Source organism: Drosophila bipectinata, chromosome 2L (genome assembly GCF_030179905.1).
Source record: "Drosophila bipectinata strain 14024-0381.07 chromosome 2L, DbipHiC1v2, whole genome shotgun sequence".
Taxonomy (NCBI): domain Eukaryota; kingdom Metazoa; phylum Arthropoda; class Insecta; order Diptera; family Drosophilidae; genus Drosophila; species Drosophila bipectinata.
Window position 1 is genome coordinate 18,381,927 of NC_091736.1, and position 24,506 is coordinate 18,406,432.

At 43.4% G+C, this 24,506-nt stretch overlaps 1 protein-coding gene across 1 annotated transcript; it reads right to left on the reverse strand.

Annotated features, from left to right (window-relative positions):
• Nucleotides 1-5,618: 5,618 nt before the first annotated feature.
• Nucleotides 5,619-6,282, reverse strand: LOC108132272 (selenoprotein BthD). The gene has a single exon (XM_017251602.3). It carries the CDS (start codon nt 6,121-6,123, stop codon nt 5,704-5,706), a length of 420 nt encoding a protein of 139 aa, XP_017107091.2. The 5' UTR covers nt 6,124-6,282; the 3' UTR covers nt 5,619-5,703.
• Between the last annotated feature and the right edge of the window lie 18,224 nt (nt 6,283-24,506).

Sequence of the window (24,506 nt, forward strand, 5' to 3'; positions counted from 1 at the left end):
TGATTGATGTTTAGGCCCAGTGCTTTCCATATTAAAGAAATCATTCTCAAATTTATCTGGGAAAAGGTACTCTGTTTTTGTTCAGTGCTCTAGGCCCTTAGCCCGCCTGGCCACCAGCGATGGCTTCATTAGACACTCGCCACTCACTTACAATCACTTACAGTCACGCCACGTTTTCTTGCCTCGCTCCTCAACGCAAATCGTTGCCCTTTTGTTTCGCGATTGCATATCCGTCGAGCACTTTTTTCCGGCCCCGTGTCCTGGCAGGAGTCCTGTTTGTTAACCGCTTTGGTCCTCAACCCCGCTCTCCGCCTCTGGTCGAGAGTGATGCTAATCGGCAATTGGCCGCGGCGTCGTTATGTGGTTGGTGTTGTTACTGCTTTCGTTAGTGGTGTCCGATGCCTGCGATCCGGCTATCGTTGGCCGTATCTTGTTGCCAAATTCGCTGATTCACGTAATTTGCCCCGGTTGCAGCAACGACAACAGCCAAAAGCCACGGCCCCAACCAATGTCAGCCTCTGCCGCCAACATACTCTGCTTGAAAACAGCTGGCCAAGTGGATCAAGTGACTGCAAAACATAGAGTTTTCCCTGCGAAAAGTATCTCAGGGTATATTCGCATTCGTTGCAGCTCTCTGGCTGCTTTTCAACATTGTTTTGCAGTTAAATGAATCTTAAATAGCAACGTGAGCAACACACAGGCTAAAAAAGGAACACAGATTCACTTTTGGGCTTTAAGTATTTTATTTTTGCCCTCCCTTGGTTGTGGTTTCTTTTTTGCGGGGATTGTTGCTCAGTTCTTTCGATGACTGAGCTGAATTTTTAATGTGTTTTAGTTTGAGGTGGAATTTAGGAGGGTTTTCTGCCAGAACCAACCACAAAGGGTGCCACTATAGAATCGTTAAATCATATTCGAACTTAAGTCATTTGACAGACAATGATGGCCAGTAAAAGAGGCGTTGCTAAAACAATGGCTTGTTTTCTATGGATTATATTCGAGCTCTATTTGGGAACCTTAAAAAAAACATGTTGCAATGTAATTTAAAAGAATTCAATTTATAAAAACTTACACCATGATGCAATATTGTTGATATATAAACTAGCTTCGAGAAGCCCCCATAAAACACTGCACATGAAAAACTCTGGGCGAAAACCAATGATTTATGGCTTCACGTGCTTGGGTTTTGTATTTGTTTTTACCAAAATTACTGACCTATGCCCAACTAATGGTCCTTATGTTGTCCTGCCAGAAGCGGAACATTATGTTAGGTCCTTATCAGCGAAAGAGCAGTAGGCACTCTTAAAACCAATAACAGAGGTAAAGAGAGTGTCCTTCCGGAGAGTGTCGTGTTAGCAGAGCTGGCTCTTTGGGCAATTTACTCTTGCCAGGATGCTCTTCTTCTGTTAGCCAGTTACTGTTCCGCTGGCGTCCTGTTAGCTGGCATCCTGTGAACGAACAGTGGATGGTGGGCTAATGGCCGTGGCAGCATAAATCACAGAAGTCGTGGCTGTCGACAGCAATGTGGTTGCATCGGCATGTCACCACCACTAGGACCTCCAACGCCACTAACGTGCAAGCCCACTCCAATCCCGTGCCCCAAATGTGCATTTAAATTAGCGAAACACGCTACCACCCACAGATTGCCACATTTAGTTGGCACAACTGCAATGTCATTTCTATGCACCATGCAAAATGCATAAATCATTAACAAGCGCTCTCCGCTCGCCGCAAAAATAATAACAATAATGCTAAAAACAGTGAAACAAACCGATGTTGCCACAATGCCCATGAGTATGCCACACCACCCAATCAGCAGTGAGCCACTTCCTCCAGAAAATGCCCGACCACCACCCGCTCGGTGGCTCGATAGCTCGGTTGCATGTGCAACCAATTACAAGCCTTTCCGGCAATCAGTTTTTAGCGCCCAACAAGAGTCACACATGCAATGTGCAACAAACAGCCGAACCAGATAGTATAGTTGTAATCTTTTCTGAAATTTCAAATTTCAATTCAATTCTCGTCGCAGCATCGATGCCCCTCAATGCTGGGGTCTGTCGCACTCGGACCGACAGGGCCGCCCCCGAGCTGAGCAGTCAAAATTTATGCTACCATCCATAGATCATCACGAATGACACTCGGACACGGGCAGTTGTTGGTATTGTTGGCATATTTTTCGGTATGGGCTCTTTGGGGAATAGGATGTTCCAACATTCCTTCTAACAGAGATTGAAGTGCTAGATTGCCTGTAGTTTGAGTTAAACGGCTTTAAAAATATGCGGTGTTTAAACCACTAATTTGGGTTTTTAAATCTTAACATTTATTGGGTTTTAAAGAGAGACTGTATAGTACTCGCCTCTCTAAACTCATTATTAGAGGCAGCAACTGCATCTTTAAGATATAAAGATACGACTATTTAGATAAAACACTGGTCGTATACGCAACGCACCAAAAAAATTACGTATACGCAGCGTATCCCAAAAATGGTGCATACACATTACGTATACAACGCGTATGAAAGAGCAAATTTTTGTGTATATTTTTTTACTTTGAGTTAAGTTTGGATCTACGATTGAATCAAATATATACATAATATTTCAAAAATCCTGTGCCAGATGTTGAAAGTCCAATTTAAAGGCTTACAGCTGTCACTTGCGTATGTCTTGGCCATCCCAAAAAAAAAGTGGACTCCCCCTGAATGAGTGGCAGAGATTGGAAAAGTTGTCTGTCAGTCGGCAGTGGCCGAGAGATCCTTTGCCTTTCACTCACCTTGGCAGACACCCAACCGCCCGCACTCGGTTGCAAAAATGTCAAAAAATTGTATTTGCATTCCGGCCTTATTCTGTGTTCTGTGCTGTCTTTTAATTGAAATCGAAATCGAGTCTGCAGGAGTGCATATATATTTCCATTTATCCTTGTTTTGTGGGAGGTACGAAAATCCACCAAACGCTCAATATAATACTGAACAAATTAGAATGATACCTGCGGTCTCACCGACCATATCAATGCTAATACTTCTAATTAAACAACCGGCGAGCCGATGACGATAACGAATTGGATTAGAGTTTGGGGCTTGGGGAGAGCGGTATCGATGTCATCCGCATTATGCGCACAATGTAGACAAACAAACTAACAAACCGATACAAAAAAACACGGTCAAACAGAATGTCAATTAGCCCATTGAATTCGGTTCAGAACGATGACTCTCGGCATGGACATTTGATAAATTCTGGGCATTCATAATTCATGCGGGCAAGAAGAGGGCATTTTTCAGTTATTTAAAATGCGTTCATACCGTATTATTTTTGGTCATGCATCAGATGCTTCGAAAGGAAAAATTTAATTAACTTTTGCAAAATGGATTTGCTTTTGAGCGAACTGAATGTGACAATAAAAGCCCAAATGAATAGAGGGGAATGTTTTAATCAAATGAATTCTATACTCTAAATAAATTGACAACTATTTTTGCGCTCTTGGATAAGCTGGATGACGTCCCGGAAAAATGATAGCCCGTCAAGGGTTCTCGTAGTTGATTAATGGTTTCTGGTCATCGGGAAAGAATGCAGTTTCTGCTTTCCAAACCAGAGACCAATCACTTATCATTTGTTGCAGCTCGAAAAAGTGCTCCCCGCTAATTGAATGTCATCAGTGCCTTCGACTATGTCAATTTGAAATATTATTAAAACCATTTTCCCTAGCGCCAAGTGAGAACTAGAAAAATGCTCGAGCTGGCAGGCAAATGGCTGAAAGAACTGTCTCCCTGACTGCAAAAATGTGCGTAAACAGCATTTAGCTCGCCTCTCCTTTTATTCATCTTTTTCAATATTTGCTGGAGCTTCGGCAAAAATGACAAGAATTTCATTGAGCTGCCTGAGTTGGCTGTGAAGTTAAAAATAAGCCAAGAATGGCAAGGAATCTCGTACTCCAATACTATCACAATTATTTAAATTTTCCATCAATAGCGAGTAAACGAGTTCAAACCTTCAACAAGTTTCGGTTTAAATTGCAAAGTAATTATGGAAACATAAATCATAACACAGACTTTAAGCGAAACGTGATCAGGTTGTTGGCAAGAATCCCGTCGCGCCCCAAAAGTCTGCAATATTTTTTGGCAGCCAGGACACAGCTGGCAGACACCAACAAAATGCGCCATTTCTGTTAACAAGACTGACACTGAAACCGAAAGCTAAGAAAGCCAAAAAAAATCAGTGGTGGGGCGAGCAAAAATGGGAAGGAAACATAAGAAAAGACGGTTTATTTATAATGAAGTTCATTTACTTTGTGCAAAAATACAAAAGGAACACACAAACGATTTAGTTTCATGTTCCGTTTACAGGCGGAAGGAAAGATGCCCGAAAAGAGTAGTGGTGCAAGTAGTGCTGCAGTGCATCATGGCTGTTGCTATGTATTGTTTTAGCGTTGTTGCTTGCAAGATTAATATGCTGCCTTTTTCCACTACTTATGCTGCCTTTCAGGGCCAGGCCAGCCACGTCCTGTCAAGGAGCGCGCACTACTGCCTCTCGGTACAGTGGTTTTTTCCAGGGAAATCGAAAATGTTGTAAGCTCTTTAAGGATTTTGTTGCATTGCAAATAATCTCGCAGCTGATGTGGGCAAACTTTGTAAAAACAAAACAAATAAATTTGTTTTGTGGTAAATGAATGGTACTTAGCCTTTCAAGCTTAAACCTTTAACTGATATTATTTAAATTGCAATTACACCAATTAATTTCGAAACTAAAATTTCACATTTTATCTAATGAAAGTATTTTGATTTGGAGAGTTGCAACAATAGCCAGATCCCCAAAAAGCTTCCAAGGGAAAATCAAATTAATTATTTGTGAGCACTGTATCCGGTTCCTGGCCCATGTGTGTGCCCTTCCATTCAACGAGTGTGGGTGGGTGTATGTGTTTGCACAGTGCGTGTGTTGAAAACTTAAGTCATGAAGGAAAAAGCACAAGCAGAAGCAAAAGGCAGGACGTCAGACAACGAAATACTTTGCCAAATAAAATATTATACAACTACTTTAAAGAAGGGGATTTATTGTGCTCCTTGCTCCGCCATGGCGCAGACTTCTTTCGCCCACTGTGTGCTCACCGAGATGCGATGAAGCCGAAATGCAGCACTCAACTTGAGCTGCAGATGCTCCTGCAGTTTCAAAGATCCCCGCCACGAGTCGACTGCTGCCAGCGAAAATGAGCAGGGACTCTGTGGAGCGATGTCGGGTGGGGGGGACCCAGACAGGCACAAGTCCTTACACTGCCTTAAGGAATTCTCATTTGCATCCTTTGGCGCTGCCATAACTGCCGCTTGTATGCAGTTACACATCACACTCAAGTTAGGCAAAGCGGAGTTTTCCCAGGCACGCGGCTTGGCTTTTCATTAGTTTCGAGTCTTAATGTTACCCTTATCTGACTTGGCGAGGCTGCTGGCTTTAAAATGAAAATTCGGCAGGACCATTTCGGAGAAGAGTTGCAAAAATAACAAGAAAATGGCTCTTGACCTTTCTGCGGAATTTTCATTAGCTTTGCGTGGCTACTTTTGGCTGTTAGTTATCTACACTCGCCTCAGCTCTTCTGGTAATTAGCTCCGAAAAGTAGCTATTTGAATTTTATGTATAACCTTCCCCACCAAGTCACAATAACTAGTAAGTATTTCCAAAAGATAAAACACCGTTTAGTTTCTTGAAACTACACGAACCAATTTGTTTATTGGAGTTGTCTCCTCGTCCGGCTGCCTTCGCTGTGCCGTAGGTTGGTCAGCACTCGCCGATGTGACTCCGTTTGGGGATCCGACAGCCTAAGAGCATGGCAAACGGGGGTGAAGATATCGTCGACGTGGGGAATCTTGGAAGCACTGGGCATCCTCCTCAAGCCCGTCCAGACCCTCTGCCTGGACTTGGCATCGTCAGTGGGGTTAGAGGCGATGGAAACCTCGAAGGATCCGATCTGTGGCATCCCCTTGTCGTTGATCCTCAGCTGGAGCTTCACCGCCGGGTGGATGGCCCTCAGGGCTTCCGCCAATGTAGAGTGGAGATTCAGGGCCATGCGCCTGTAGTTCTGGCGGTACCGGCAATGCTCGATATACAGCACCGGCTGGTTAGGATCCAGAGGGCTCTTGTCGGGCATCTCGGCGGAAGGTGGGTGGCTTGGTGGTGGACGCGAAGGACAGCTGGACAACCGGACAGGCTACCGGCCACAATGGGCAGTAGGCATCGGGGGCTGGAGCACGGACTCCCCCTGACCGAGGGGAGGAAGCACAGAGGTTTGTTTGACACAATTCTCCTGGGCAGCTCCATCTCTCCAGCTTATCGGCGACCTCAAAGCCTCGGGGTCGGAGGTGAGCGGGAGCACCTTCATAAATCAAATAAAAGAGCGTATCTGACAAATAAATCTTCGAGAGCGCAAGAGCCGCAGAAAAAAAAGAACATGCAAATGCGCATGAAATATGCAAAAGCCGCAAGACTTAAACGAATACAAAAAAAATTAAATCAACGTAAATATACAGTGGTCCCTGGAATATCAAAAGCTCCATAGCTTCTGAAGTTTCTAACTTTCAGAGATGTCTCCATGAATACTAAAATATGGGATGAGTTCTTGAAGTCTAGCCTATCCGCTCCCTTATGCCAAGTCAGAGTGATATTTAAATTTTTTAATAATTACTGTACATCTAGTATATATTGTCCAGTTTTTGCTGACATTTTAACCTGCGGCAACATGGAAAAAAAGATCAAAAAATATTTTTTTCTGCAAAATTTGCCAAGCTAAAGAGTAAAGAAAACCAAAAGTGCACAAACACACACAGATAAATAGAATGGAGGAAGCCAAATGAAAAAAGGAAAGAAAATGTATATTTTAATAAACCAAACACAAAGCAGAGTAGCAGAAGCCGACGGCCACCGTACTCATCCTTGCCACCACCCACTATCAGCCACCCGGCGAGCGTCGTGCCAGCGGCAAGGTTAGCCAGTTCATTCATTCAGTTTTATTCACAGTTATTGAAAGTAGAGCAGTGCTGCTCTCAAATAATATGAAAATAAATAAAAGCAAGACCCAGTCATGGGCCCTCGCCCCGGCCCCATCTCAGCCGCCCTAATACGTATTCTGCATCCCGCCAAGGGTTAGAGGTCGGGACGTGAACCGACGACAGTTGACAGAACACGGCGAAGCCAGCCGCAAATCCCAAGGAAAATGTATTCACCGAATCCTGAGGTCTGGGGCTGCTGCGACGATTGGTTGCTGTTCCCTCTGATTGGATCAACATACTTAGTTTGTGTTGGCGAAGAACCCAACAAGCAAGTCACAAATAGTCCTGGGGATGCACTCCCCAGCCCGCCAAGGTAGTTTATGGTCACGTTTGCTCTTTGAGTTTGAGTGTTGGCTTAATGGAAGGCCAGGAATTTAAGCTTCCGAATTTATTCTGTTAATATACGAGCAAGGGTCATACAAGAGGGAGACTCTCATACTAGTCCCTTGTTAAATTCAAGATATTTGCCAATTTTTGTGCTCCAGAAAGTTTATGATTTTCGTATAGAATATACATTTATTCAAGTCTAAAAATATTTATTTTCTCGTAAAAGGATTACACTGCTTGGATTAAAAGGTTTATTTGAAATGGGTTTGACATAGTTCAGTCGCAGAATTTAAAGCAAAAGATTCACTTTCAGTGAGGTGGCTTTAAGAACCCTCAAAATGTGTTTGCCCTGCATTTAATGATCTTTTCAGCTACCGCACTCATTAAGATAATTGTCAACAGTGGCGTCGTGCCTCCGGCAAGGACGCCTCAAATTGAGCAACTTTCTGCTCGTCAGCTGAAACTTATAGATGACCGCGTAAGCCGGTCAGTGGCCTCGCCCCATTTGTCAACGTTCGCCGGCAGTCGGCCCCCGCCACAGCTCCTGCAACTGCCACAGGGCCTGCAGAGCCTTCAACCTTCGGTTTCACTTATTCATTTACTGCCCGTCCCCCTTGGATTCGCTTTTTCTTTCCTCGCCGCTACTTGCTGCTTGCCGCAAATTGGCCAATGCGTTTGTTCGAGGCATCCGGAGTTGCTGGGGATTAAAAAACGCTTTGCATGCCAGTGGCAAAGGATCGAACTAGGGCGGCAGGATGAACAACGAAATGCGTAAATGAATTTGCGAAAATTATTTTGCGCCTGCCTGCCGGCCTGCCAGCCTGCCAGTCAGCCTGGTCGAGGCTTGATTAAATTTCAGAGCCAACGAGTCCGGCGGGCAGAAAACGAATCGGCATTATTTATAAAATAAACGAATAAATGAGTTTCCATTGATACACAAACATAGATAGTGCGGATTTCCCAAGCGGACCCTGCCCCCCCAAAATGTTTTCTCCATCTCCTCTTGGGTCGTTTTTTATTTATTTCAATTATGAAAAGTTTCTGTCGGCCGGCACGTTGCCCACAGAAATGCCTTAGAAAGAATAATAAGAAGAAAATGGATTTTTTTCTGCTGCTTTCTATCGGGCATGGGGCAGTTTTAAATTCACCAGGGCCCTGAGAGGGATTCCTCATTCTTGTTGCCTCGTTCGAGTCCTGTATCTTTTACGCTCCCATTTTTTTCACATTTTTTTTTTCGAGGACGTGGGGTAAACAAACATTAACTGCTCAATTGTTTTCAACGCGCTGCTTTGTCTTGAATTGATGAGCTTTAAATTGTTTGCCCCTCCAAGCAGCTCCCTCCGCCATCTATTGTTTTTTATGCCCCATCCCCCATCTGGTGGCTTTGTCTTCCCGCGTTCTATATCTTTGTTGTGCTGCTCCCCTCCTCGTGTCTGCGATTTATTCATAATCAACAGTGTTAGCCTAATTGGTATGTCAGGCGTATGATCCCGCGGAGTTTGTTTAGTTTTATTGACGTTCTGAACTGTTTCTGCGCTGCGTATTTAATGTAAGAAAAATAGAACATCTCTACTAACAAATTTTAATTCTGAATAAACTGGTTTCCATTAGAGAACTTCGTTTTATAAAGTTCTACCTTTAAGACTACGAAATTCATTTCCAGAACAGCATTATAGTGAATTCCTGGGATAAAAGCAGAACCGTCATTCCATTAGCCTCTTTCCTATTTGCCTATTTCTCACTCTAGTCCTTTGTTGCTCAACAGGTAAACGCCATTACGCAGTTTTTTCTTCGAGCTCCCTGTGTTTCTAATTAAATATTTTCCTTTCAATTCTCATAACTCGTATGGGGGCCAGGTGGCCCTTGCCGGCTTCCATCAAATGCGATTTTTAAAGTGTATTGTTTGTCTTTAATTAGCAGCCCGTTGAAGAAGGGAGATGCTGGCCAATGACTTAATGGCCAATCGACGGCGATTTGTGGGGCTGTCGGATGTCGGTAAGATGGCGGTGCTTGATATGATTAATTACCTAATTATTGCATTAGATTATCGCACAGCTGCGGTTGGTGCGTCTAAAGCGGCCTGCGGCTTTTATTGCCTCCGTTTAATCACTGGCCCCTCTCCCCAATGCCACTGCCGCTGCCTTTTCTCGACACTCAATAGATTTTCAATTGTGCTTGAGGTCAAGACTTTGCCCAATAAATGCGGTGGCTCAGCATTTCCTGCCAGAAATGCCAGACACGTACACACCCCGGAACTACTCTCTTCTGCGGTGATCAATGGCAAAACTATTTACACTTTAATGCAGGTGTTGTGAGAAGGTCTTGCCGGATAACTTTTCGAATTGTAGGCATCAACAAGTAGGAAAGGATATAAATTCCAAGGGTCAGAGCACAGAGGATACAGACCAGAGGACTCTGGGCAAAAACAATAAAAGCAAATATTATTAAAAATAAACCAAACTTTCCTCATAAATCCGGTTAACATCCGAAATGGGATACAGTTGTTTCGGTAAGTTTTCGTCTGTTGACCTGCCATTCCGTCTGCATACTTACAGATGTATCTCACCCGCGCACCCAACACCAACATACAGCACCACACACAGCCGCCATGTTAAGCATTTTCAATATCAAAGTCACGTGCAAATGTTGTATATTAGTTCCTGCCAGGCTGCCAGGCTGATGTTGTCTTTCCCCAGATATTTTTTCTTTTGGTTTGGCAGCTGCGCCGTTGTTTGCCAACGCTCTAGTGATTTTAGTTTGAATTTTACGTGCCCATCAAAATGATTATGAGCACGCACACAGCTACGCTAAACACTCCCACTCCCAGTGACACGCACATAGATTTCGGGCGGTTCCATTTTGTTAAGGTATTCATGCACTTCATTAGGAGCGTCATGTCATGCGGCAAGCGGAAACCGGCAACCGGCGGGCAGAGTATGTATCTGCTACTGTATGTTGGAGTATCTATGAGGTTGGTATCTGTGGAAGCCCGGGTGCGAGCGTGTATGCGGTTGCCGCCTGGGACACTGATGCTTAGCGCTCGGCAAAGTTGTTTTAATTAAAGTTTGTGCAAGCATTGAAATTATGTGCCATTACATTCTGCATGTTCCTATGAGGATGATGGGACATCTACAGTCTTGGGGTCCAATAAATTTTTAAATTATAAAAATAATAACTTTGAAATTAAAAAAATTTTACATTGAAACTCCTTGAGGTTTCTTCCACAACCCTAAAAAGGCTAACATTTTTCTTATATTTAAGATAGCCTTTATAATCTCATCCACAACTGTAGAGAGGCTGTATTTATGTTTTGTGTGCATATTGATCAGTGTGTGTTTAAGTGCTATCGAGCCCCAACTGCAGAGTTTCGGGTGATAGTTAGTGTTCCTGCTGCTTCTGCCAAGTTTTCCTAGCGAGAAATTAGTTATATGGTTGTGCTATGCATTAAGCCGATTAAAACTTTTCCTATCAACAAGAATGTGATTGCAACAAGTTGTTGAAACTCCGTGGAAAGAAGAGAATTTATAAGAATTTTTAAAGTTTAAAGAGTGTCATTGGGTCTTCAATATTCTGTCCAAATAGAAACCTTAATTTACACTCAAAAATCATACTCCACGACTTAGTTTGAACTCGACTATAGATCGAAATCGTTGGCTAAATGGTAAGGAGGCTTGGCTAGATGCGGTCAACCACAGAAACCAAACAAAAGTGTGGAATAGTCGGCCCAAAAACAATTGGCGGAAAAATGGCAAAAACCACAATAGCTTTACCGTGCCTAAAAGGTAGGGGAACGTGTGAGGGCTGTCGGGACAATTGCAGTTTCGCATTTATGCGGAACGAGTCGGTTCTGCATGGAACCATCCATTGGTAATAACCCAAGTAAATGTCAATGCAGGAAACGCTGGGAAAGCGCATAAATTTACCAGCAACGCACACGGACACCGAAATGAACAAACGACGAACATTCGCAATTGCATTATAATTTGTTGTTGCCAATGGTGATGCCATTGTTGCTGTGCTTCTGCCTATGGCGTGGCAACAGAAAGAATGCGGCTTGCAGCTTGCAACATGCCGACAGTTCCTGACAAAAGCCAGTGCCCTGGCCATGTGTGTCCAAATGAGCTTTCTCTCGTTTTGGCTTTTGGGCTGCTTGCGAATGCATTATTAATGCATAACTCTTTGGCCTCTTGTGGCACTGGGGAAATCTCCCTCTGCATTCCACTGCATCCCTCCCTGCCATAATTAGCATGTCGCTGTTTGGCCAGCCCCGCGGCACAATAGAACTGAAGAAGTGTAATTAAGGCCATCGGCTATGAAGATATGAATTGGCCTGCTGTATACATATGTATGTATTTGGGCAATCGAAAGGCATTAGGAAGTTAACTTACCCAATCGCGGTACAAACGCGACATTTTTGAATGAAGAAAAACAAACTATTTTAAAATCAGACTTATTTTTATAAAAAAGAAACAATATCTATATTAGTAATGGTCGCAATTTCTTCATATAGAAATCTATCTTCTACCTATGAATATCCATCGGATAGGCTCCCAAATGGAGTGAAAGGACTTGGGGTTTTAAGAAGTTTTTAGTTGTATATTCTTTAAATTCTTCTTATACCGATAGTAGATATCTCAGGCGTTTTCTAACCTATCGGAATGCAAAAGGATACAATTTTCTTTTTAAAGATCAACAACATCAATTTTTATCGACTTTACATAATTTTAGATTTGGGTCGAAGGTAAATGGTTTCCTTATTCCTCAAACTTTTTCTCATTCCCTTCTTGAATCGTTAGAACCGCCGAAATATTTAAAGTCCTGAAATAGACCAAAGAAAAAATTGGCTTTTCCGTGTTTTTAACACATCCGATTTAAAATATCTCAGATACGAGATACCATATTTAAGTCGTTTTGCGGCTACTGTTTTCTGGAGCTCAGTTATTTCTACATACGAAGTGTCTTTCCCTAACCACTCACCTTTTCCCATGGTTTTTCCGTGGAACGTGGCTGAGTAATTGTGTTTGTGCGACGGGAGCGGAACATAAAAGTGCAATTTATATGCTTAAATGACTTTATGATGCAACGCGGTAGCTCGAGCCGTGCAAAGCCCAGAAGCCAGAAGCTGAAAGTGCTGCGAAACAACATCAGCCACAACAACATGGAAACGACACTCTTGGAGCACGTGAATTGTTTACATGTGATAGAGATTAATCCATCAACGCAGAAACGTGAAGTTGTGTCTCCGGAAAATGGCGACTTAAACAGCACAATATCCTGGGATCTACCAAGAATTTTGGGGAGCATGAAGCAAGAAGTTTAATTTAAGAAATTCTCATTTTTATTAGGAAGTGTGTCGCCCATAAAAACATTTAATTAAAAACCCATTCTAATACGGGTTACACACATGCCCTTAATTTTGTTCGTGAGCATCCAGTGAGAAGCCAACTGGCACTTCTAAAACGAAAATGTATTTTTATTTTAAGCAATATTTGAAGAGTTTTGAGAATTTTTCAAGCATCCAGCACACTTTGCTTCGCGTAAAAATGTATGTATATTGTTGGCCAACTTTCTGTATGCATTTGTAACAGATATGTAAATTTTAAGTGAGGGCTGAGCGAATTGCACGGAAGTACAGAAGTAGTTAGTAGCTGGGTTTCGTTCCACAAACTACATGAATATTCATTTTGGCTGGAAGCCCAAATGGAAGAAGCTTTAAGCAAGTGCCAGGGTATTATTTTAAAGCCACGCTTTGAGGTTAAAACTAGGCCCACGAACGATTTAACCGCATAATTTACAATGACAAACGAGGTTGCCCCGAGTGCGCACAATTACCCAGAACGATGAGTAGTCGGCGAGTCCACTGAGAAAAATATACTTTTTGTAAAATACTCAAAAAACTAAATATACTAAATATGATTCAAGAGCTTAAACGTCCAGATCTTACTTTGAACCCCTTGTGGAATATGTTTTTCTATGTAATATATAATAAGTTAATGCTGAGTCTACTTTACTTGTCTCAGTGGGCGGATGGGGTCGACCTTAGGACAACCGCGCAACAATCTGCGCCGGATAAACCTCTTGTCCTTGTGTCCATGGAGGAAACACAAGCTGTGGCACACTGAGACCGAGACTGGGACAGATACAGCGACAGGGACATGAGCAGGGGCACAGACGAATGACAGCCGAGACAGCAGGCAGTCACAAAAGTACGCTACTCGTCCGGGGACTTGAGCTAGTTTGCCCGGAGAGGTGGGCCGTAACAGCGGGGGGCGTGGCTCCTAGGTCGTGGGCCGGGACCTTCGCTATGTGACCTGTGAGCACAATCAACGCGGGGAATGGGCATTATATGCACAATCAATATGCACAATTGAGCGCGCATGATTGTTGTGATTTGTAACGCTCTGTTGGGCAGAGCGTTGTATCCTCTGTCTATTCCCCCAGACCTTAAGGACCTTGCTCCAAATTTAATTTCAGGTGGATACAACTATTTGTCACAGCGCGACATGGAATTTTGATTGAGTTGTTATCATAAACCTAGTGCTAAAAGCATTCAATGTAGTGCATTGAACAGCCTTTATCATTTATCCTCCAGGACTTCCATTAAAGAGCAAAATAACACAACAATATTTCACCCAATGGCTTAACCCTTTTCAGCGCTCTGGCGGTGCCCTCGAAATTCGTTATCCATGAACTGCAAGCCGTCAGGAGTGTCAACAAAATGTTTTGAGTACGCAGCTTATGATAAATGATACCCCACTGCTCCTGGCAGACTCCACTCGGCGTTTAATCTGCACGTCAGCAAACTTCTGACAAGTTACATATCACAGCTAAGTAGAGGCAACAGTTGGTTCAAGTTCACCTCGAGAGCTGGATAATGGAATAGCCGGGGCCTCGGGCTTTAAGACTCCGTTGAACAGGAAGCAAAGTGTTTTGCAAGCTGGTTGCTGATTTTGGGGCCTAAAAAGGTAATTGAATTCAAGGGCTGGCAGTACAACGCTGGGCAGGTTGAAGAGGTCAACGAACATATGCACAATTTCGGAAATTACCACAAATTTCGGGGGCCAACTGCCAGGCACTTGAACTCCGAAAGAGTTTGACTAACAAAAAGCTGACTATGGCACTCGACGTTTTAACTTTTGACCGCAGTGGCAGCTTGAGGCGTACACAGTGAAGCCCTGGATGGTATTTTTTATTAGATTTGCCGTCAGTCCAGGAGACATGCAAGTCTCTCCGAATTTATCAAATTTTATGCAAGTAACTTTTGCAGTTTTTTCGGGTCTGGAGACCGGGACGAGATGGGAAGAAAACTAAATATGCCTTTGTGTTAACTAAGCTGAAAATACAAAGGGGCGCTGGGCTGGGGCGGGGGAAGCCCTGTGACGTTGCAGGAATGCAGTTGCGAATATCGAGTGCCAATCTAGACGATGTCGACAACGACAGCTCCTGCACACAAAATGCAACCCAAACACACACACTCGCTCCCCGCTCGTGGAAAGAGGGAAAAGCATTCGGCAGTTTTATGGGAAAGTTTCTCGGGCACGCTTCCACATGTGGGTGGCTACGAAAGTGCTCAAAAAGCGCAATGGGACAAGGTTGGAAAAATTTAGCTCATATTTGAAATAAATGAAATATTAATTTTATGTTTTCAAACGGAGAAAGTCCTTGCAACAAAATGGAAAGTTATCAGAATAAATGATCTACCTTGTAATATTTATGCCGAAAATAGGATTATGATGATACGATTTCCAGACTGAAAACGCAATTTCCTAGTCTTGAATTTTCGGAATAAAACATTTATGCATAAATAACTCCACTGTTGCGTTTGGGGCGCAACCACCTAACAGTCAATACAATGTACCAGTCAGCTGCAGGATCAAGTTCCCCGTCCCGACCGCCCCAGCTCAAGCATCCAGGGCCGCACTCGAGCTGCAAAAATATTTTTCTATAATAGTTTTTGGAGTATCAAACTCGGGGAGCTAATGCGAAAAGTTTGCTACGAAGATTGCAACAAAGGCGTGGCCAGAATGCAAAAGGTCGAGAATGCACAGGGGTTGGAGCTGGGCCATGGACGGTGAAAGGAGGGGGACTAATGACAAGTACCGTCGCGACTTCTTTTCTGCATTTACAAAAACCGAGTTGAAAGTGCTGGCATCTTTGTGGCAGAGCAGCTGATTTGCATACCTTTAGGCGCTAAAAGCTTTTCGCCGGTCCACAAAAACACTCGACGACACCTGTTGGTTGCAGTGGCATCCGCCCCGGGACGTTGCATTATTCAAATGGCTCGCCAAATGTCAAATGTGCAATTCATTTGGAAAGCGAAAAGAAAAAATCGAAACAAACAAGGACCACCGAGGAGGACCAAGGACCAAGCACCGAGCGAGAGAAAGTGGCAAAGTTTGCGTACTCCACTTTGGCACTATTAAAGTGCAACAAATAATTTGATATGCAGCCCCAGATGGGGCAAAGTTGCAACATTTATTTAGTTAGTTAAGCGTGTGCCTCGCCTCCTTACCCGCTCTCCCATCGCTCGCCATCCGCATCGCATTCTCGTAAATCAGCAAAATTTATTGCAAAAGCTACAGCAAAAGGCGCGCACATGTTGTCCAATTTAATGTTTGCGCAATTTTTCGGCGGAATTTTACAAAACATATTTCAGTTTAGCTTGCAGTGCTCACGTTTCCCTCAATGTAATTTATTTGCAAATCTGCCGGCGGGCGGGTGGCCCGGCCGGGCGCCAGATAGTGCAGATACAGAACAAATGACTGTCGTTGGCCAAATTGTTTCAAGGGAAACTATAAATTGAGATGCAATTCCACTCGGTAAGTGTAAACAACAAACGGGCTGAACCACAATCGGAGATTGATTGGAGCCGAATGGTAATTGCAAATCAAGTAAATTAAAATGCAAATATCTCGCACAAATATTTGAGTGCTCATTCCTAATGACAAAATCAAATAAAAGAATTCTTTCTTAATAGCTCCTAAAAGCCTATCCATTTGGCCCTGATTCCTTCCGCCCAAAAATCAGGAAATGTTGCACGAAAACTTTCTTTAACTTTCTTTGCTCAGCCCTTTCAATTTGTCCTCCAACATAGCAGCCCCTGCAACACACACACACCATGCCACACATCTAAATTATAACACCATTTGGGTAATTACACTTTTTGAGTGTTTTAGCTTCGGAAAACGTGAAACGGATATTACCAGCTCCGCCGTCGCTCCCCTCCAGGAAGTGTTTTCGGCGACAAAACAAATTAAAACTCCATAAAAGTGGATACATATTTTATGCTGTTGCTGCCACTGCTGTTGTTACTGCTCCTGTTGTTATTGTTATTACGCTCGTTATTTGAACAAATGTTTTTGCAATATAAGGCCAGGCCAGAGGCCAGCAGACTCTCTCTGTGCGAGTGCCATAATGCCTGGCAAAAGTAAATGTGCCCGAAATGAAATCTAATAAAATAACGACAACACCAGCAACTAATAATGCCAAAAGCGGTGGCAGCGGGGAACCAGTGCAAAATTGCCAAACAAGTGTTAAAATGTTTTCAAATTAGTTTTCGTCTGTGACACCAAACGCGACAACGGCACGGAAAGGTGGAACCCAAGTGTGGCTCGTTTTCCAAAAAATCCGTTTCAAATGCAAAGCTGTGTTCTGGTGCCTTGTGTCGCCCTGTATCTTCCGCTTTTGGTATCTTTTCGGATGTGTGTTGTCTGGCAACAAAACTAATTAAAATCGTTATTAATTTATTGCCATATTCGCCACAGTTGTTGCCACACAAAGTGTTTCGCCTTACGGCAGTGGGTAGACTTTAAAAGAATTAAAAGATTTCGCCGGTAGACTAGCTGTTCCATTCTCCATTAAATACTAAAGGAACTAAAGGTTTTTTTTCAAAAATAGTCCTGATTAGTCCACAAAACTTGATGAAAGAAAACTTTTACAAAAAACAAGCCCCTAATTAGAAGTTCAAGGCTGCTATTGTTATTTTAATTAACTGATCTTGGCTCATGTTCCTCAGATATTTTGGGAGTTGGCTTCCACACCAAACTGGAAACAAATTTTCGCCAAACTGGGAAACCATCACTGAAGCCAAGCGCAAAAGTGGTTATCCTGCAAACCAATAAAATTCAAGCGGAGCAGTTTAACAAACTGTAAGTAATCATTTGGCCAGAAAGGGGATATTCAGCAGAGGTCTGGAGTGAGGAGTCAGCATCGCATCGAGTGGCAGAGTTAGTATTCACCTGCTGCGCTTATTTCCGTAGCCGTATCCGTTTCCGTTTTGTTTGCGGTAACGGCATCTTATTGATTTTTCAGCAACGGGTTTTCCTTCTGGTGGTAGCTACTCTTACTTTTGCGGCACATGTTGTGCGAATTGAAATAGTTATGACAGGCCACGTGGCGTATGCGCAACGAGGAACGCACAGCGCACAAAATTACCATATAAATGGATTACAGACATAGTCGAGGCATGCACCCGGAGGAGGACGGGGAGGAGGGATAAAAAAGTAAACGAGAAACGAAAAATCACCGAGCAAACTCCGCAAACGTTTTTCCAATTTGCCAAACGGAAATCATTTTCTTATTAAAGTTGCAGCCAGCATGCAACTGAGGCAGAAGCAGCCCAATAATGATGCTTATACCCACTTACAACTTCATTATGATCACATCGCCATTTTGTGGATGATTAGCTTCGCGCTTCTTTGCCACATTAGCGCCACTTTTGCTGTCAGTTCCACAGGAATTATGAGCCTGGCAGCCGGAACCGGCAAGTTTTCCCCAGCCCCAGTTCCAGCCAGCAGCAAGTGCGGAAATTGCACACTAAATGACAAGTCAAGTATTTATGATTATGCCTCGAGCTCAAAGGCCAAGCGGTTACGAAGGATCTCTTCATGGGAGCAGCACTATCAGCCAGTGGCACCGCTTTGAAATATTGGCTCTACTGAAAGGCAGGAGGAAAGGATTTAAATTGAATATTTAATGTGATGTAGCTTTGATTGGCTGTCGATTTCTTTAAAGAATATTCGAGCTGGTCAGAGGACAACCTGTACTTGCATATTAAAGCCACTTGTCTGAAATTTCTTTCAATTAAATGTAGTTAAAGTAGCACACACACAGCCGGCACGTTCACTTAATGACTTGGCCGAGTGCAGCCGGGGTAGTGGCAGCACATATTGAACTAAAAGGCAACAACCAGCACAGAAAGGCAGCAACTTGTTCGAAAGTGCAGTATAAATTCCGACTGCAAATGTTGCCGAGTGCGGACGCCACTGACCTGACCCGTTTCACACGCCAAATTGCTTCGCTGCACACACAAAGACTGCCCGGGGCGGTTGGCAGGAACGGAAGAGGATGGCGACTGGAGGGGGCGCTATACCCATGGGTCAGTTGGCCGCTTACGACGCGCTCACAAACTCATTTTTCAACATTAAAAGCACATGGATTTCACGGTGCATATCCTCTTGCACCTTTGCCGCCGCCGAGTGTATCCTCGGCGTGTGACTTCCGCAACTTTTTGGCGGCAACTTCCCATGCACAATTAAATCCCGCTGCAATTATTATTGTTCGGTGTATTCCCATTGTGGCCCGCTCTCTGGAAATCCGCGTCCACTTTCCGAAGTATTGTTAATGAAATTTACGTGATTTTTATAGAGTGCAAAGTGCAAAATAACGTAAAGAAAGCCTGAAACTCACCTTTTCCGTCTGCGATGCGCCCAAATGTCACGTGTTTCCTGTCAGAGAGATGCGTGGGTGGATCGAGGCAGCACAGGCAGGTGACAACCGGATTCATGGACAGGTAAATATTTGCTTCGAAATGAGTTTACGACACATGATGCAGAAAGCGGGGTAGTGCCGCTGCTTTACTTTGCAAGGGTATTGTTAAAATTTTGCAAGAAAGTAAAACGAACTAGCTTTGTCTAGTTCTAAATAATAAAGGCATAGCTCTCGAAAAGTCCACTTGACTTTGGGCCCATTATCCTCCGAGTTCAGTTGATTCGCGGAATTATCTTTTCGCTTCTTATGCTAATGAGAAAACTGCCTTTTTAAATTACGACGCATAACGAAACGGAAAAAAGAATTGAATATGCGCATATAATTTAACTGGGAAAGGAGCGGGCAGCCATAAACTTTTGTTGCTGCAATTCATTTACCGGGCTGCGAAAATGCCTTATAGCCTGGATACACGTACATGAGAGAGTGCCAGAGTGCCGGCCAGCTGTAAGGATACTCGGCCGGGTCTTCTGGCCATTGCTACTTTATGGAAATTAATCAGCGCAATTATGACTGGGCAGTAATGCAATTTACGAAATGAGAAACGATACAGTGTCGCAGAACTGCGCAGAAAACTTCAGTAGTTGGGGACCAACGCGAAAGTAAAAATTTAAGCGATTGCGAATGCCATCAGTGCCTGAAATATATTGTTTCCCATTCTGGCAGAGCAGATTTGACGGGCGCCTTTCGTCAACCTGTTCATTTAACCTGAATTTACTATGACAAATCGCTTACACAGAAATCCTTTCTGTTATAAAGGATAAAAAAAAAAATATAAAAAATTAGTGCAGCAATAATAAACATGAAATGTTATTTGTGTTAACATTTAAATCTTTTTAGTAAAGTCCTTGGGAGGAAATAGTTTTAAAAGCTGTTGCTTATAAACAAACATCACATGTCCATTTATTTTAGCAAGCGGCAGATTTAGTTCCTCCAGGGGTATTTACCGAGGCTGTTTGGATTAAATTTAATTAAGTTTATATACTCTCTTTCAAGCCGTGCGACGTTGGCCTGAAAGTCGAGGCATTTATTATGTCCTTTCAGCGGTTCGGACCACGTCAAAAGCCCCGCCAAAGAGTTTATCAGCAAGCAGCGTAACGCAGTGGGCTTCCTTCCTTTCGCCCAGCGCTTTTCCTTCTTTTCCACCCATTTCCCGCCGCCCATTGATATAACGATTGCCATTGCTGGCGGTGTTGCAACTCTTGTTGTTACTGGCGTCGTTGTTGCCGCTGTCATTGCCTTTCGTTCTCGCCTCGGGACTTTTCAGTATACGCTTAAGGCTAACGCAGACATATGCAACGGTCCCAGGATGCAGCGGACCCTGGCTGCATGCAGCACTTGCAGTCCTTCATTGAAATTTGTTCGCTGCTGGCTTTTATTAAATGAATATCCATCCTCCGCACGACAACAGCCTGAATGCCAGCCCACCCCAAAAACAGGCGCCTGGGCGCCGTCGAGCGGGAAGTGGAAAGTGGGGGAAAATCTCTTCCGCAAATGGAAAGCAATCAGAAAATGTTACCGTTGTATGTACACATACATTTAAATTACTCGAAAGAGTTGAGCGGTCTTCGGGTCTTATGGAGGGGACATTGCCATGAAAATGAGTCAAAGTGAAAGGAATCCGTGATCCCCCAAACGGGAAATGTGCGTTTTTCTTGAGGTATTTATGCTCTTCGCTGAATATCTTAATTGGTTTCGGTATTGATTAAGCGTTAAGGCACTTTCCTAGCCTCAGTCAAGCGTATTCCATCAATTTGAGCAAGCTGGACTCCCGCTAAGAAGCTGCATTATTAAATCGGATTATCCAAACTTAATGGGAAGCTCGAGGACGACCAGCTGCATTGCAAATCTGCTTTGAGCACAAAATTAAACGACTTTTCTTTGTCCATGTTACATAATAGAAGATATTCAGAATTATTGGCTTTAATTAAATTTGTGCAGTTTAGGATAACGTAGGTGGTGCAATGATTTTCAATCTGTTCCTTTTTAATCTTAGTAGGCAGTATTCCATAACCCTTTGCCAAATCCCCACATTAATTGAGTGCAGCTGCAATGCATCTCGAGGTACATAGTTCCCTTTAAGCCTTCACTTGATATATACTAATGAACTAATCCTTTTCCCAGAAAGCCGAATCCGATAAACGCCCTAGTCACCGACACCAAGGGAGAGATGCAAAGCCAGCCCACAGGCGGATGTAAACATTAAATTAATTGAGTGAATGTGTGGGATGTGAATCCGTCCCAAACAGACCATCAGACCAACAGACCAACAGGCCAATAGAGCAGACCAGAAACCAAAGATACCAATTAATTTCAGAAATGGCGGTTAGCCCCATGGCAGCCTGATTTCTGTCCGCCCGAGATGTAGAAATCACAGCAGGAGTTTTTGGACTCGTCCGCTCTCCCTAATGCAATTAAATCGGGCTTAGATGGGGCTCCTCTTTCGGCTCAATTAGATGGGGCGGATATACATAGCTCGACGTCAACAGACGTGCCTGGCGACAGTTTATGCAAATCCTGGCGGCAGGAGCGAGTAATCAACATTTTTGGCGCCCGCTCAAGAGCTCGAGGCTGGCGGAGGCGGGCCAAAGAATTTGCATATGGCCGAGGGAATCTATCTTCGGATTGCTATTCCTATTTGGTCCTCGTCGTCATCCGCTGGCATTCCCACATTCATTAAGTAATTTGTTGCCACAAAATTTAATATGTTTCTAAAGTGATCCTTTGCTATTTATTTAATGCTTGTCAAGCAGCGACCGCTGTCCCTTTTCGGGGGTAGGCCTTCCTTTCTTATTCCTTTTTCTCTGCTCCAAGGCAACCCTTTTGACCTTTTACTGACTGACAAGTTGGCCTTAACGACTAACCGCAGGGACGAGTGGGGAAGCGGGCCAGCTAGGACAATCAAATTGATCCCGATTAGGATTTAAATTGCTCAAGTTTTCCAGGGGTTCATTCATTTTTTGTGTAGCCCCTCAAGTATTTCCGGGTTGTGCACGCGTGGGTTTATTTAAACACATTCGCTTTCATATCGTAGAAAGTGCATTGAGAAAAATACTAGTGAAATTCAGGGCTTGCTTCATTGGAGACAATTCGACCACCGAGTATTTTTCTGAGTGTGGAGTCTATCTGTAGCCATGTTGCCCAGAGCTGTCAGCTCGTGCTCTCACTTTCTCCATTTGCATGTGTTGATTTTTGCTTTTGGGCTAAAACGTGTTATGCTCATTCTGTGCTTCCCCTTGTTAGCAAAATTCCTCTTTTTCGTTATGTATATTTTTCTGGTTTTTGTTCAAGATTTTCCGGTGTGTCCGGGGATGTCAGAGCTGTTGGCTGCTCCTTCCGTCGCCGCTGTTGTCTTGGAGCGTTTCATTTCATTTGAGAGCGACAAATTGTGCGTGTTGACTGTAGGAAATGAATGTCATCTATGTGACATGTTGGCAAAATATTGAAATATGTGGGCGAGACTACAAAAGCCGGAATCAGAGCATATGGGGATGACATGTGCTTATCTGGAGCGCATATTTGTTGCATGCTTTCGGGCATAAGTCGGGCATTCCGAATAGCTTTGAAGTGATGATTTGATGAGTATCTCAAAACAAATGAACATGACGAAATCTCGGCTGAAATCAATACTTTTCTTCTTCCTTTCGCTTTAAGTGTAAGCCCAGCTACGGCCTGTTAAATTCCATTCACCGCTCCCTCTGCATGGCCAAAAGCAATTTCATAAACTGCAGCACTTAACTAAAAAATCTCGGACATATTGCCCTTCTCCTGCTGGTTTTCGGGGAGAACTCGCATTTAACAACCTGCTATAAAAGAAGGCATACACAGAACGCAGGCCCGAAACCCAAAAACCGGAGCTGAAATCGAAAAATTCGGGAGGCTCATCAAACTGCTTGCCAAGCCCAGAATCAATATTTTATGTACAGTCCAAGAAAAACAAGAAAATAAGGATTAAAATGAAAATCTCAATGAAAAAACAAGACTGGGATTTATGAAAGCAAAACACAAAGCCAGGGCCCACACAAGCCAATGATTTTTAATTATTCTGAAATACTTTCCCTAAACAATAGTTTCTCACTGGGCGTATACGCAATATCGTATTCAAGCCATTTCTCCAAGTGTTTCGACGGCATACGCATCGACCTCTAGTAGAAAATTTTACTGCAAATGAGGGGAAACAGAAGCCCACGCGAAATGGTGGGAAAATCCGAAACGAAATGGAAAGCTCAATAGTGTGGGCCGCGCAACAAGCGAAACTTATTAGATGAGATAAACGAGCGGCTCTTGTCAGTGCAAAATTCATAAATTTGGCAGCTCCAGAACACAGGACCCATAAATACCATCAAGCGGGGGAACGCAAACAAAAACAAGGGCTTGACAATGAAATCAGATGAGGAGGGGGGTCTTTGGAGAAGGTCGGAAAGGGTTGGCCAATAAATCGACAGCTGGAAGAGAGACGGCTAAACAAATTGTTTAGCTAAAAATAGTCCGCACAAATTGTGGCTTATAAATTGTGCTCAAAGTGAATGTTTGCATACCGCCATCGCTCGCTTTGGGCGTCGCCATCGCTCCCGTACCACTCGGCGTATGCGCAATTTGTTTCACGCCCTAAACAATTGCTGGAACGTGCCAAGAACCCGCGGAAAAGGCGAAAAAGCGAGAGACAAATGTTCAACAGGGGGCAATAATATTGGAAATTTGATGCTCTACTGAAAAATGCAAAGAAACCCTGGCGTTTGCGCATTATACATATTTGCCTTTCTGGCGAAACAAAGATTTTATTCCTTTCCGTTGCTGGCAAGAGGAAATTGTAGAGCCAAAGTCAAATCCATTTACACATTCTCCAGAACCAAACAAATAAATAAAAAAAGCAAAACCGGTGAGGAGCTGCCGCTGTTCTTCGGGCCAGAGTGTTTCCCTTTGTTGTGTATGATGTATGTGCTTATAGGAACTGTTGGCTATATTTGCTGATGGCAATAGTGTTAGCTGCAGACAAAGGAACACAGCCACCCGGGTCAAATAAGGATATAATATGCTGCTGGGAAGTCCGCCCGCGGCTCTGTGCATGTCTGACTCAACATTGACATTGGCATAATATTGGTTTCATTTGTAACAATGCAATATGTAATGTACAAACAAACAAATATCGATATGATGCTGCCAGGTAGGGGATTGAAGTGGGGCTAGTTCAAATGAGATAAGGATACCTTAAGACAGAGATGTTTTCATAACAAAAGATGGAATAAATATTAAATCATAAGTATAGTAAGGTAGCGTAAGGTAAGAGTTGGTCAGTACCTGGAAATCGAATAATTAGAATAACGAATAATTAGTGATTAAGAGAGTTAGAAGTATAGAGCGATTTAATATTGAAAATGTTGATATGTACCAA

Coding starts and splice junctions, on each gene's coding strand:
- LOC108132272 (XM_017251602.3), bottom strand. CDS start 6,123: ATGCCCGACAAGAGCCCTCTGGATCCTAACCAGCCGGTGCTGTATATC.